This window comes from Chiloscyllium punctatum, chromosome 9 (assembly GCF_047496795.1).
Source record: "Chiloscyllium punctatum isolate Juve2018m chromosome 9, sChiPun1.3, whole genome shotgun sequence".
In the NCBI taxonomy this organism is placed as follows: domain Eukaryota; kingdom Metazoa; phylum Chordata; class Chondrichthyes; order Orectolobiformes; family Hemiscylliidae; genus Chiloscyllium; species Chiloscyllium punctatum.
Window position 1 is genome coordinate 5,487,916 of NC_092747.1, and position 16,177 is coordinate 5,504,092.

At 54.7% G+C, this 16,177-nt stretch overlaps 1 protein-coding gene across 6 annotated transcripts in view; it reads left to right on the forward strand.

The window, feature by feature from the left end:
• The window catches only part of pde2a (phosphodiesterase 2A), a 404,089-nt gene that overhangs the window by 297,410 nt on the left and 90,502 nt on the right, over positions 1–16,177 (forward strand). For all 6 annotated transcript variants that reach the window (XM_072576762.1, XM_072576765.1, XM_072576764.1 and 3 more), the window contains 2 exons: positions 9,673–9,850; positions 14,566–14,678. In XM_072576762.1, coding sequence (XP_072432863.1) covers positions 9,673–9,850; positions 14,566–14,678 — 291 coding nt within the window. The remainder of the gene's footprint in view (positions 1–9,672; positions 9,851–14,565; positions 14,679–16,177) is intronic.

The window sequence follows — 16,177 nt, forward strand, 5'->3', positions numbered from 1 at the left end:
CAGCCCCGGTACACTGACCACACCGCTCCAGTCCCCAGTACACTGACCACACCACTCCAGCCCCCGGTACACTGACCACACCACTCAAGTCCCCGGTACACTGACCACACCACCCCAGTCCCTGGTACACTGACCACACCGCTCACGTCCCCGGTACACTGACCACACCACTCCAGCCCCCATTACACTGACCACACCACTCCAGCCCCCAGTACACTGACCACACCACTCCAGCCCCCATTACACTGACCACACCACTCCAGCCCCCAGTACACTGACCACACCACTCCAGTCCCTGGTACACTGACCACACCACTCCAGTCCCTGGTACACTGACCACACCACTCCAGCCCCCGGTACACTGACCACACCGCTCCAGTCCCCAGTACACTGACCACACCGCTCCAGCCCCCAGTACACTGACCACACCACTCCAGTCCCCGGTACACTGACCACACCACTCCAGTCCCCAGTACACTGACCACACCACTCCAGTCCCCGGTACACTGACCACACCACTCCAGTCCCTGGTACACTGACCACACCACTCCAGCCCCCAGTACACTGACCACACCGCTCCAGTCCCCAGTACACTGACCACACCACTCCAACCCCCAGTACACTGACCACACCACTCCAGCCCCCGGTACACTGACCACACCGCTCCAGTCCCCAGTACACTGACCACACCGCTCCAGCCTCCAGTACACTGACCACACCACTCCAGCCCTGGTACACTGACCACACCGCTCCAGTCCCCGGTATACTGACCACACCATTCCAGCCCCCAGTACACTGACCACATCACTCCAGTCCCTGGTATACTGACCACACCACTCCAGCCCCCAGTACACTGACCACATCACTCCAGTCCCTGGTATACTGACCACACCACTCCAGCCCCCAGTACACTGACCACATCACTCCAGTCCCTGGTATACTGACCACACCACTCCAGCCCCCAGTACACTGACCACACCGCTCCAGTCCCCGGTATACTGACCACACCACTCCAGCCCCCAGTACACTGACCACATCACTCCAGTCCCTGGTACACTGACCACACCACTCCAGCCCCCAGTACACTGAGCACACCACTCCAGCCCCTGGTACACTGACCACACCACTCCAGCCCCCAGTACACTGAGCACACCACTCCAGTCCCTGGTACACTGACCACACCACTCCAGCCCCCAGTACACTGACCACACCACTCCAGCCCCCAGTACACGGACCACACCACTCCAGTCCCTGGTACACTGACCACACTGCTCCAGTCCCCAGTACACTGACCACACCACTCCAGCTCCCAGTACACTGACCACACCACTCCAGCCCTGGTACACTGACCACACCGCTCCAGTCCCCAGTACACTGACCACACCGCTCCAGCCCCCAGTACACTGACCACACCGCTCCAGCCTCCAGTACACTGACCACACCGCTCCAGCCCCCAGTACACGGACCATACCGCTCCAGTCCCCAGTACACTGACCACACCACTCCAGCCCCCGGTACACTGACCACACCGCTCCAGTCCCCAGTACACTGACCACACCACTCCAGCTCCCAGTACACTGACCACACCACTCCAGCCCCGGTACACTGACCACACCGCTCCAGCCCCCCGTACACTGACCACACCGCTCCAGTCCCCGGTACACTGACCACACCGCTCCAGTCCCCGGTACACTGACCACACCGCTCCAGTCCCCGGTATACTGACCACACCACTCCAGTCCCCAGTACACTGACCACACCACTCCAGTCCCCGGTACACTGACCACACCGCTCCAGTCCCCGGTATACTGACCACACCACTCCAGTCCCCAGTACACTGACCACACCACTCCAGCCCCGGAACACTGACCACACCACTCCAGACCCCAGTACACTGACCACATCACTCCAGTCCCTGGTACACTGACCATACCACTCCAGCCCCCAGTACACTGACCACACCACTCCAGCCCCTGGTACACTGACCACACCGCTCCAGTCCCCAGTACACTGACCACACCACTCCAGTCCCCAGTACACTGACCACACCGCTCCAGCCCCCAGTACACGGACCACACCGCTCCAGCCCCCAGTACACGGACCACACCACTCCAGCCCACGGTACACTGACCACACCGCTCCAGCCTCTGGTACACTGACCACACCGCTCCAGTCCCCGGTACACTGACCACACCACTCCAGTCCCCGGTACACTGACCACACCACTCCAGCCCCCAGTACACTGACCACACCACTCCAACCCCCGGTACACTGACCACACCACTCCAGCCCCCAGTACACTGACCACACCGCTCCACTCCCCAGGTACACTGACCACACCACTCCAGTCCCTGGTACACTGACCACACCGCTCCAGTCCCCAGTACACTGACCACACCGCTCCAGTCCCCGGTACACTGACCACACCACTCCAGCCCCCAGTACACTGATCACACCGCTCCAGCCCCCGGTACACTGACCACACCACTCCAGCCCCCAGTACACTGACCACACCGCTCCAGTCCCCGGTACACTGACCACACCACTCCAGCCCCCAGTACACTGATCACACCGCTCCAGTCCCCGGTACACTGACCACACCACTCCAGTCCCCAGTACACTGACCACACCACTCCAGTCCCCAGTACACTGACCACACCACTCCAGTCCCCAGTACACTGACCACACCACTCCAGTCCCCGGTACACTGACCACACTGCTCCAGCCCCCAGTACACTGATCACACCGCTCCAGTCCCCGGTACACTGACCACACCACTCCAGTCCCCAGTACACTGACCACACCACTCCAGCCCCCAGTACACTGATCACACCGCTCCAGTCCCCGGTACACTGACCACACCGCTCCAGTCCCCAGTACACTGACCACACCACTCCAGCCCCCAGTACACTGATCACACCGCTCCAGTCCCCGGTACACTGACCACACCACTCCAGCCCCTGGTACACTGACCACACCGCTCCAGTCCCCAGTACACTGGCCACACCACTCCAGCCCCCGGTACACTGACCACACCACTCCAGCCCCTGGTACACTGACCACACCACTCCAGCCCCCAGTACACTGACCACACCACTCCAGCCCCTGGTACACTGACCACACCGCTCCAGTCCCCAGTACACTGACCACACCACTCCAGCCCCCAGTACACTGACCACACCGCTCCAGTCCCCAGTACACTGACCACACCGCTCCAGCCCCCAGTACACTGACCACACCACTCCAGTCCCCGGTACACTGACCACACCACTCCAGTCCCCAGTACACTGACCACACCGCTCCAGCCCCCAGTACACTGACCACACCGCTCCAGCCTCCATTACACTGACCACACCTCTCCAGCCCCGGTATACTGACCACACCACTCCAGTCCCCAGTACACTGACCACACCACTCCAGCCCTGGTACACTGACCACACCGCTCCAGCCCCCAGTACACTGACCACACCACTCCAGCCCCCAGTACACTGACCACACCACTCCAGCCCCCAGTACACTGACCACACCGCTCCAGTCCCCAGTACACTGACCACACCGCTCCAGTCCCCAGTACACTGACCACACCACTCCAGCCTCCAGTACACGGACCACACTGCTCCAGCCTCCAGTACACTGACCACACCACTCCAGCCCCAGTACACTGACCACACCGCTCCAGCCTCCAGTACACTGACCACACCACTCCAGCCTCCAGTACACTGACCACACCACTCCAGCCCCCAGTACACTGACCACATCACTCCAGTCCCTGGTACACTGACCACACCACTCCAGCCCCCAGTACACTGAGCACACCACTCCAGTCCCTGGTACACTGACCACACCGCTCCAGCCCCCAGTACACTGACCACACCACTCCAGCCCCCAGTACACTGACCACACCACTCCAGCCCCCAGTACACGGACCACACCACTCCAGTCCCCAGTACACTGACCACACCGCTCCAGTCCCCAGTACACTGACCACACCACTCCAGCTCCCAGTACACTGACCACACCGCTCCAGTCCCTGGTACACTGACCACACCACTCCAGCTCCCAGTACACTGACCACACCACTCCAGCCCCGGTACACTGACCACACCGCTCCAGTCCCCAGTACACTGACCACACCACTCCAGCCCCCGGTACACTGACCACACCACTCAAGTCCCCGGTACACTGACCACACCACCCCAGTCCCTGGTACACTGACCACACCGCTCACGTCCCCGGTACACTGACCACACCACTCCAGCCCCCATTACACTGACCACACCACTCCAGCCCCCAGTACACTGACCACACCACTCCAGTCCCCAGTACACGGACCACACCACTCCAGTTCCCAGTACACTGACCACACCACTCCAGTCCCTGGTACACTGACCACACCACTCCAGCCCCCGGTACACTGACCACACCGCTCCAGTCCCCAGTACACTGACCACACCGCTCCAGCCCCCAGTACACTGACCACACCACTCCAGTCCCCGGTACACTGACCACACCACTCCAGTCCCCGGTACACTGACCACACCACTCCAGTCCCTGGTACACTGACCACACCACTCCAGCCCCCAGTACACTGACCACACCGCTCCAGCCCCCAGTAGACTGATCACACCGCTCCAGCCCCTGGTACACTGACCACAACACTCCAGTCCCCAGTACACTGACCACACCACTCCAGTCCCCGGTACACTGACCACATCACTCCAGTCCCCGGTACACTGACCACACCACTCCTGCCCCCAGTACACTGACCACACCACTCCAGCCCCTGGTACACTGACCACACCGCTCCACTCCCCAGGTACACTGACCACACCACTCCAACCCCCAGTACACTGACCACACCACTCCAGCCCCCGGTACACTGACCACACCACTCCAGCCCCTGGTACACTGACCACACCGCTCCAGTCCCCAGGTACACTGACCACACCGCTCCAGTCCCCAGTACACTGACCACACCACTCCAGCCCTGGTACACTGACCACACCGCTCCAGTCCCTGGTATACTGACCACACCACTCCAGCCCCCAGTACACTGACCACATCACTCCAGTCCCTGGTACACTGACCACACCACTCCAGCCCCCAGTACACTGAGCACACCACTCCAGCCCCTGGTACACTGACCACACCGCTCCAGCCCCCAGTACACTGACCACACCACTCCAGCCCCCAGTACACTGACCACACCACTCCAGCCCCCAGTACACGGACCACACCACTCCAGTCCCCAGTACACTGACCACACCGCTCCAGTCCCCAGTACACTGACCACACCACTCCAGCCCCCAGTACACTGACCACACCACTCCAGTCCCCAGTACACTGACCACACCACTCCAGCCCCCGGTACACTGACCACACCACTCCAGCCCCCAGTACACGGACCACACCACTCCAGCCCCCGGTACACTGACCACACCGCTCCAGTCCCCAGTACACTGACCACACCACTCCAGCTCCCAGTACACTGACCACACCACTCCAGCCCCGGTACACTGACCACACCGCTCCAGTCCCCAGTATACTGACCACACCACTCCAGTCCCCGGTACACTGACCACACCGCTCCAGCCCCCAGTACACTGACCACACCACTCCAGTCCCCGGTACACTGACCACACCGCTCCAGTCCCCGGTATACTGACCACACCACTCCAGACCCCAGTACACTGACCACATCACTCCAGTCCCTGGTACACTGACCACACCACTCCAGCCCCCAGTACACTGACCACACCACTCCAGCCCCCGGTACACTGATCACACCGCTCCAGTCCCCAGTACACTGACCACACCACTCCAGCCCCCAGTACACTGACCACACCACTCCAGTCCCCAGTACACGGACCACACCGCTCCAGCCCCCAGTACACTGACCACACCGCTCCAGTCCCCGGTACACTGATCACACCACTCCAGCCCACGGTACACTGACCACACCGCTCCAGCCTCTGGTACACTGACCACACCGCTCCAGTCCCCGGTACACTGACCACACCACTCCAGTCCCCGGTACACTGACCACACCACTCCAGCCCCCAGTACACTGACCACACCGCTCCAGCCCCCAGTACACTGACCACACCACTCCAGCCCCGGTACACTGACCACACCGCTCCAGTCCCCAGTACACTGACCACACCGCTCCAGTCCCCAGTACACTGACCACACCGCTCCAGTCCCCAGTACACTGACCACACCACTCCAGCTCCCAGTACACTGACCACACCGCTCCAGTCCCCGGTATACTGACCACACCGCTCCAGCCCCCAGTACACTGACCACACCACTCCAGACCCCAGTACACTGACCACATCACTCCAGTCCCTGGTACACTGACCACACCACTCCAGCCCCTGGTACACTGACCACACCGCTCCAGTCCCCAGTACACTGACCACACCACTCCAGCCCCCAGTACACTGACCACACCGCTCCAGTCCCCAGTACACTGACCACACCGCTCCAGTCCCCAGTACACTGACCACACCGCTCCAGCCCCCAGTACACTGACCACACCGCTCCAGTCCCCAGTACACTGACCACACCGCTCCAGCTCCCAGTACACTGACCACACCACTCCAGCCCCGGTACACTGACCACACCGCTCCAGTCCCCAGTACACTGACCACACCGCTCCAGCCCCGGTACACTGACCACACCACTCCAGTCCCCGGTATACTGACCACACCGCTCCAGTCCCCGGTACACTGACCACACCGCTCCAGTCCCCGGTATACTGACCACACCACTCCAGACCCCAGTACACTGACCACATCACTCCAGTCCCTGGTACACTGACCACACCACTCCAGCCCCCAGTACACTGACCACACCACTCCAGCCCCTGGTACACTGACCACACCGCTCCAGTCCCCAGTACACTGACCACACCACTCCAGCCCCCAGTACACTGACCACACCGCTCCAGTCCCCAGTACACTGACCACACCGCTCCAGTCCCCAGTACACTGACCACACCGCTCCAGCCCCCAGTACACGGACCACACCGCTCCAGCCCCCAGTACACTGACCACACCGCTCCAGTCCCCAGTACACTGACCACACCACTCCAGTCCCCAGTACACTGACCACACCGCTCCAGCCCCCAGTACACGGACCACACCACTCCAGCCCACGGTACACTGACCACACCGCTCCAGCCTCTGGTACACTGACCACACCACTCCAGCCCCGGTACACTGACCACACCACTCCAGCCCCTGGTACACTGACCACACCGCTCCAGTCCCCAGTACACTGACCACACCACTCCAGCCCCCAGTACACTGACCACACCGCTCCAGCCTCCAGTACACTGACCACACCACTCCAGCCCCGGTACACTGACCACACCGCTCCAGTCGCCGGTATACTGACCACACCACTCCAGCTCCCAGTACACTGACCACATCACTCCAGTCCCTGGTACACTGACCACACCACTCCAGCCCCCAGTACACTGACCACACCACTCCAGCCCCTGGTACACTGACCACACCGCTCCAGTCCCCAGTACACTGACCACACCACTCCAGCCCCCAGTACACTGACCACACCGCTCCAGTCCCCAGTACACTGACCACACCACTCCAGCCCCCGGTACACTGACCACACCACTCCAGTCCCTGGTACACTGACCACACCGCTCCAGCCCCTGGTACACTGACCACACCGCTCCAGTCCCCGGTACACTGACCACACCACTCCAGTCCCCGGTACACTGACCACACCACTCCACCCCCCGGTACACTGACCACACCGCTCCACTCCCCAGGTACACTGACCACACCGCTCACGTCCCCGGTACACTGACCACACCACTCCAGCCCCCGGTACACTGACCACACCGCTCCAGTCCCCAGTACACTGATCACACCGCTCCAGTCCCCGGTACACTGACCACACCACTCCAGTCACCGGTACACTGACCACACCACTCCAGCCCCGGTACACTGACCACACCACTCCAGCCCCCAGTACACTGACCACACCGCTCCAGTCCCCAGTACACTGACCACACCACTCCAGTTCCCAGTACACTGACCACACCACTCCAGTTCCCAGTACACTGACCATACCACTCCAGCCCCCAGTACACTGACAGCACTGACTGCATCAGCCTCCAGTGCATTGACCACACTGGCTCCAGTTCACTGGTCTCTCCACTCTTGTCCCACTGACCACTGGATGCTCCGTACCAGCCACAGATTAATAGATTTAGGGACTCTGTGAAAATGAAAGGACATGGGGGTAGTGCTGGAAGTGTGGCTGATGTGAATTGGACACATTAGAGTTACGAATATAGACCATTCAGCTTCTTAGTCTGCTCTGCTGTTGAATACAAACGTGGATGACCCAGTGATTTGAATCCATTTTCCTGCCTGTGCCCCATAACACTGGCCATCCTGGTCGATCAGCGATCTCTCTGTCTATTCCAACCTTGAGTGTGTTCAATGTCAGATCTTCCACGGTTGTCAGGGGCAGAGATTTCCAAACATTAACCACCTCCAGCCAGGAGAAATGCCCCTCTGATCTAAAATATTTACTCTGTGCCCTAAACAGCCCCCTCCCCCGGTTATTGGGTGGGTCTGCCCAGTGTAATGTGAGGAGGGTATTGGATGATCGTAAATTGAAGGATATCTAGGTTCCTTTGATCTTAGAGTCTAAAAGGTTGGCACAACATCAAGGGCTGAAGGGCCTGTACTGTGCTGTACTGTTCTATGTTCTAATATTGAATCCCGATACTTCGAGAACACAGGCACACTCTCGGGAAGATTTATGATTGAGATGAGGAGACATTTCTCCTGTCAGGGGAGTTTGGAATCCTCTACCCAGAGTCTTGCAGATACTCCATTGTTGAGTTTATTGAAGGCTGTAACAGATCGCTGTTTGGTCTCTCAGTGAACAGAGGAAAGGAGGGGAGGTGGGGGTGGAGTGGATTTGAACCTTAAGGTCAGCCGGGATAGTAAGGAGGCTGAATGGTCCACTGGTTTACCAGGATATTGCTGGGACTGGAGGGTTTGAGTTATAAACAGAGGCTGAACAGGCTGGGGCTGTTTTCCCTGGACCATAGGAGACTGGGGGCTGATCTTAAAGAGGTTTATAAAATCATGAGGGGCATGAACCGGCTGAATACCCAAGATCTTTTCCCCAGGGTAGGGGAGTCCAAACTTGGAGGGCATAGGTTTAAGGTGGAAGGGGAAAGATTTAACAGGGTCTTGAGCACCATTTTCATGCAGAAGTGTGGAAAAGAAAAACTGCCAGAGGAATTGGTAGATGCAGGTACAATTACAACATTTAAAAGGCACTTGGATAAGTACGTGGATAGGAAAGGTTTAAAAGGATATGTGCCAGGAGCAGAAAATGAGACTAGTTTAGTTTGGGAAACCTGGTGGGCATGGCTGAGTTGGACCGAAGGGTCTGCTTTTGTGCTGTATGAGTGTACGACTCCATGACTTCTACCTCTATTTCATGTGGTCCTCCCTTCCCTTCTTAAAATCCCACTGTCCCCTGAGCCCCCCATCTCATTCCTCTCAACCTCACTCTTTCACTCCCTCCCTCCTGTCTGCTCCCTCACTCTCCCTTCCCCCTGTTGTTGCCACTGTTGAGTCAGTGTTTAAGAGCGTTCTTTCCCCTGTCTCGTTCCAGTCCGCCGAATTCCGGATGCCAGCTGACCAGGGCATTGCGGGGCACGTCGCCACAACAGGCAAAATCCTCAACATCAAGGATGCCTACTCTCACCCTCTCTTTTACCGGGGCGTGGACGACAGTACGGGTTTCCGCACGCGGAACATCCTGTGCTTCCCCATCATCGATGACAACAACCGTGAGTACACAGCAAGATCCCAGCATTGCACCATCTTCCCCAAAGCACAGAGAGAAGACGTCCCGGGCTAGAGGGACAGAGCAGTGCCTGACGTGGGAAGTGCAAAAAAGTGTAAAAACTAAACCGAAAAAAAAGGGCAATTAAAAGTGTTTAACAATTCTACAGCACGAAACCTCCTTCACTGTCTACAACGTAGCTCCACACCCCAGATTCTGTCATGGAATAGGTTGCCTTCAGTACAGCCAGCCCATTGTCATCCACTTCTACACCCATTATCACCTCTCTAGTTTCTCATCTTCCCTGGGTTTACTGTCAGCAATCCCTGCCTCTATTCCTGATGAAGGGCTTTTGCCCGAAACGTCGATCTTCCTGCTCCTCGGATGCTGCCCGACCTGGTGTGCTTTTCCAGCACCACTCTAATCCAGCCTCGGATCTCCAGTATCTGCAGTCCTCCCTTTTGTCTAATCCCTTTGTCTGCCTATCCCGTTGTCTCTCTGTCTCTCTGCTCCACCTCCACCAATCCATTTACTCCTGTACCCCGTCATCAGCGTAAATGCCACCTTCTCTCGGCTGCTCCTGAAGAAGGGTCAGTGAACTCGAAGCGTTACCAGAGTTAAAAATCCCACAACACCAGGTTATAGTCCCATCAGGTTTAATCGGAGGCACTCGCTTTCGGAACGTCGCTCCTTCACCACAATCACCTGTGGTTGCCATTCACTTTACCTCTGCCCCTCGTGATTTTATAAACTTTTATAAAGTCCCCTCTCAACCTCTTACACTCCAGTGAAAAAAAAAGTCCCAGCCTTTCCTGCACTCCTTATAAATCAAACCCTCCAATGTTAGCAACAATCTCGTGAATCTCTTCTGAACGCTCTCCAATTTAATAACATCCTTCTTATAGCAGCAGGGCAACCCGAACTGGACACAGTGTTCCAAAGCAGGCCTCACCACAACAGGACATCCTCGCTCCCATACTCAATGGTCTGAGCAATGAAGGCAAACATGCAAAATGGCTTCTTAACCATCCTGTCTACTGGTGATGCAACGATCCAAGAATTATGTAATTGGGCCCCTAGGTCTCTCCAGGGTTCTACCATTAACTGTATCAATCCTGCCCTTGTCTGTTTTACCAAAATGTAGCACCTCACATTTATCCAAATTAAACTTCATCTGCCACTCCCACATCCCATCGAACCAATTGATCAAGATCCCTTTGTAATCTTAGATTACCTTCTTCATTGTTCAGCTAGGAGGAAGTGGGGACTGGAGACCAGAGTTGAAAAAAGTGGTGCTGGGAAAAACACAGCAGGTCAGGCAGCTTCCGGGGAGCAGGAGAATCGACGTTTTGGGCATAAGCCCTTCTTCAGGAATGAGGCTGGTGTGCCAAGTGGGCTGAGATAAAGGGTAAGGGGGAGGGAATTTGGGGGAGGGGCGCTGGGAATACAATAGGTAAAGGGAGGTGAGGGTGAGGGTGATAGGCCGGAGAGGGGGTGGGGGCGGAGAGGTCGGGAAGAAGATTGCAGGTCAAGAGGGCGGTGCTGAGTCTGAGATAAGGTGGGGGGAGGGGAAATGAGGAAGCTGGAGAAATCTGCATTCATCCCTTGTGGTTGGAGGGCTCCTAGGTGGAAGATGAGGTGCTCCGCCTTTGAACCCCGCCCCTCCAATCACCACCAGGACAGAACCCCACTGGTCCTCACCTACCACCCCACCAACCTCCAGATACATCATATCATCTGTCGTCATTTCCGCCACCTCCAAACGGACCCCACCACCAGGGATATATTTCCCTCCCCACCCCTATCAGCGTTCCGGAGAGACCATTCCCTCCGTGACTCCCTTGTCAGGTCCACACCTCCCACCAACCCAACCTCCACTCCCGGCACCTTCCCCTGCAACCACAAGAAGTGCAAAACTTGTGCCCAAACCTCCCCCCTTACTTCCCTCCAAGGCCCAAGGGATCCTTCCATATCCGCCACAAATTCACCTGCACCTCCACACACATCATTTACTGCATCCGCTGCACCCGATGTGGCCTCCTCTATATTGGGGAGACAGGGCGCCTACTTGCGGAACGTTTCAGGGAACACCTCTGGGACACCTGCACCAACCAACCCAACCGCCCCGTGGCTCAACACTTCAACTCCCCCTCCCACTCCACCAAGGACATGCAGGTCCTTGGCCTCCTCCATCGCCAGACCCTGACCACACGACGCCTGGAGGAAGAGCGCCTCATCTTCCGCCTAGGAACCCTCCAACCACACGGGATGAATGCACCCCCACCCCCTCTCCGGCCTATCACCCTCACCCTCACCTCCTTCCACCTATTGTATTCCCAGCGCCCCTCCCCCAAATTCCCTCCCCACTACCCTTTATCTCAGCCCGCTTGGCACACCAGCCTCATTCCTGAAGAAGGGCTTATGCCCGAAACGTCGATTCTCCTGCTCCTCGGATGCTGCCTGACCTGCTGTGTTTTTCCAGCACCACATTTTTCAACTTCTTCACTGTTCAGTACAGCACCAATTTTTGTGTTATCCACAAGCTAACTAACCATGCTTCCTAAATTCTCCTGCCAGGTGTTCATATAAATGACAAAAAACAGTGGACACAACACTGAACTCGAAGGAACACTGCTAGTCGCAGGTTTCCAGTGTGAAAAACAACCCTGTGCTTGACATTTGGTGTTCCTGCTCGTGTCCTGATAGGGTAAAGAAAGCTTTGCTGACATGCCTTTTCAAGAATATTCAGGCTTTGTACTGAGTGAATGTCACTTTATTTATTCTCAGATGACCATGGCAGTAATTTTATCAGATTTTTGAGTCCCACTAACTGAGCTTTGATTATAATTTGGCCATGAACTAAGTGAGTGAATGATGAACCAGTTGAAGGACTAAATAGCCACCACCTGTATTTAACTCACCGAGCCCCAACATCTAACTCAGTAAAATCTGATCATTTGAAATTTGTTAACGTATGTCCTGATCCCACCTGATGGTAATCTTGGATGAATCAGATTGCAAAGTGAGACCTGCCTTAAAAAAAAGCATAATTTTTCTTATTTCTTTTCCCTTTTGGTTTATTTTGATGGCCAGTCATTGAACATATTCCAAAGAGGCTGTCAACAAATGTTTAACGAAAGAAGGTTTACTATACAAAAGAAAGAAAAGTATAATGCTTAAAAAAAAATTTGAAAACCATCTTATTCCAATATCCATTTGTATCTCTTTTACCCTCAGCACAATCTTACAGATACTTAAATCTCAGTGAAGGACCACTTTAAAGCTCCTTATTCAGATGCTGTGAGTGTAAATCTTTTCAGAACATATCTGCACTCACTCAATGCTATTTTCTTTAGTTAATGCCTTATCCTGAGATCCTAAAAATAACTTGCTAACATAGCTCACTTATTATTTAACATGGGTTCCTTCCACATGTCTTCTGCAGCCTTCTGCTTTCAGAATTTTCTTCTGAACAATTCATGACTTTGTCCCCCGAATCCTGACTACTAAACTAAGAGCACTTGTTTTTTTTTGTTGAACACATTTTCTCTCTGAACAAATCTCTAAATTCTAGACTATTCTCATGTTCTGTGACACCGGACTCCTGTTGCTAGGCAACATCAGATTTTTTTTTTCTCTAATGCACTGAACTCTTTACTTCAAGGGTTTTAAGGACCTCATTGAAATGTATGTTTAAAAAAAAAATCTCCCTTACCACTCACAGAATATTCTAAACTGAGACTAAAAATCTTGTCCTCTACACTTCTTAACACACGCAAAATATAGAAACACGAACCAAAGCCATGTATCATTCCATCATTTTAAAACCCAAGCTCCCAAACAGAAATTAATATCCGTCATTTGTGGATTGTCATAATAAGCCACTTGCTCACGGAAAATGTAAATGGAGGCCTCCTCTGTCCTCAAGTGTAACGTTAATGCGGCATGATTTCAGTGAATTACAGAACGATAATGGTGCAGGGGAGGCCGTTTGGTCTATCATAGCTGCATCAGTTGACATGAAAGATAGAAGGTGATCTCACCAGTGTCCTTAGATCAACATCGCAAAAACAGATTATCCCATTCTCATCACTGTGCTGGTCTAGGAGGGAGGCAGTTAGCTCAGTTGGCTGGATTGCAATGCAGGGTAACACCAACAGAATGTGTTCAATTCCTGTACTGGCTGAGTTTACCGTGCAGGACTCTGCTGCTCAACACCTCCCCTCCCATGTGGCATGGTAACCCTCAGGTTAAACCACCACCAGTTCTCTCTCTCTATCTCTGTCTCTGTCTCTCTGTCTGTCTGTCTCTCTCTCTCTCTCTCTGTATCTGTCTCTCTCTGTCTCTGTCTCTCTGTCTCTCTCTCTGTCTCTCTGTCTCTGTCTCTCTCTCTCTCTCTCTCTGTCTCTCTGTCTCTCTCTCTGTCTCTCTCTCTCTGTCTCTCTCTCTCTCTCTGTCTCTGTCTCTCTCGCTCTCTCTCCCTAATGAGCCTAAGGTTCCCCAAGATGATGGTGACCTTACCCTTTATCTTTGTGGGAGTTTGCTGTGTATAAATTGGTAGCCACATTTCCAGGGTTATACCAGTCCCTAGCAGTCGGATATGAAAGTAAACATCGTGGAGTGGCCTGAATGCTTAGATGTCAGATGGCATCTTCCCAACAACAAGTTTTGCTTGTGTTCTGACACCTGTTGTTCTCCTCATTCCCTTCCTTTATGCAGAGATTGTCGGAGTTGCAGAGCTATGTAACAAAATAAACGGACCCTGGTTTACCAAGTTTGATGAAGATTTAGCTCTGGCCTTCTCTATCTACTGTGGGATCAGCATTGCCCATGTGAGTACTGGTGGATGGTGCCATCTCCAACAGAGACACCCAATGCTTTCAAACATGCCAGGTTATTAACACTAGCTGCATTTAGAGCAGGAGGAGGCCATTCAGCCCCTTAAGCCTGTTCTGCCATTCTGTGTGATAATGGTTGATCTGATTGTGGCCTCAGGTTCACTTTCCCGCCGTTTCCCATAACCTTTGTCTTTCTTTCTAGTCGGCAATCCATCCTCCTTTGCCTTAAAAACACTCCATGACCCTATCTCCATCGGTCTCGGGGGGATGAGAGCTCCGAAGACTCAGGGTACACCGTGAGAAGACCATCCCTCCTGGTCCCTGAAGTAAAGCAGGAGACCCATCGTTTTTAACCTGTGTCCCCTGGTGGTAGTCTTTCCCACAAGGGGAGTCACCAACCTTCCCCGGTCCCTTCCAAATCTTTGATGTCTCAGTTTGATCATCTCACGTTCTTCCAAACTTGTAGGCTCAGCCTTTTGAACTCTTTCTCATAAGACAACCCCACAACCCAGAGTGCAGTGCATTGACCCTGACCTGAACTGCTTCTAATGCACTTATATCAAGAGAGGCATGGATAGAGTGAATGCACTCAGTCTTTCATTGATTAGAATACTCCATTGTGCAAAGAGGCCATTTGGCCCAACAAGTCCACACCAACCCTCTGAAGAGTAACCCACCCAAACCCATTCCCCTACCCTATTACTGTACGTTTACCCCTGACTAATTCACCCAACCTACACATCCCTAAACGGTATGGGCAATTCAGCGTAGCCAATTAACCTGACCTGAAGATCGTTGGACAGTGGGAGGAAACCGGAGCACCCGGAGGAAACCCACACAGACACAGGGAGAATGTGCAAACTCCACACAGACAGTACTCAAGGGTGGAGTCACACCCGGGTCGCTGGCGCTGGGAGGCAGCAGTGCTGACCATGTCTTTTTCCCAGGGTTGGGGAATCGAGGACTGGAGAGCATCAGTTTAAGGTTAGAGGGGAAAGAATAAAAGGCAACCTGAGGGGGCAACTTTTTTTTACACTGAGAGTGGTACGCATATGGAATGAGCTGTCAAGTGGAAGTGGTTACGTTGGGTACATTAACAACATTTGGACAAATACATGGATAGGAAAGGATGAGAAGGATACAGGCCACGTGCAGGGAAATGGGGTTAGCCTGGATGGACATTTTGGTCAGTGTGGTAAAACCAATGACTGCAGATGCTGAAAACCAAATACTGGATTAGTGGTGCTGGAAGAGCACAGCAGTTCAGGCAGCATCCAACGAGCAGCGAAATCGACGTTTCGGGCAAAAGCCCTTCATCAGGAATAAAGGCAGTGAGCCTGAAGCGTGGAGAGATAAGCTAGAGCCTTTATTCCTGATGAAGGGCTTTTGCCCGAAACGTCGATTTCGCTGCTCGTTGGATGCTGCCTGAACTGCTGTGCTCTTTCAGCAACATTAATCCAGTATTTTGGTCAGTGTGGACCAGTTTTGGCCAA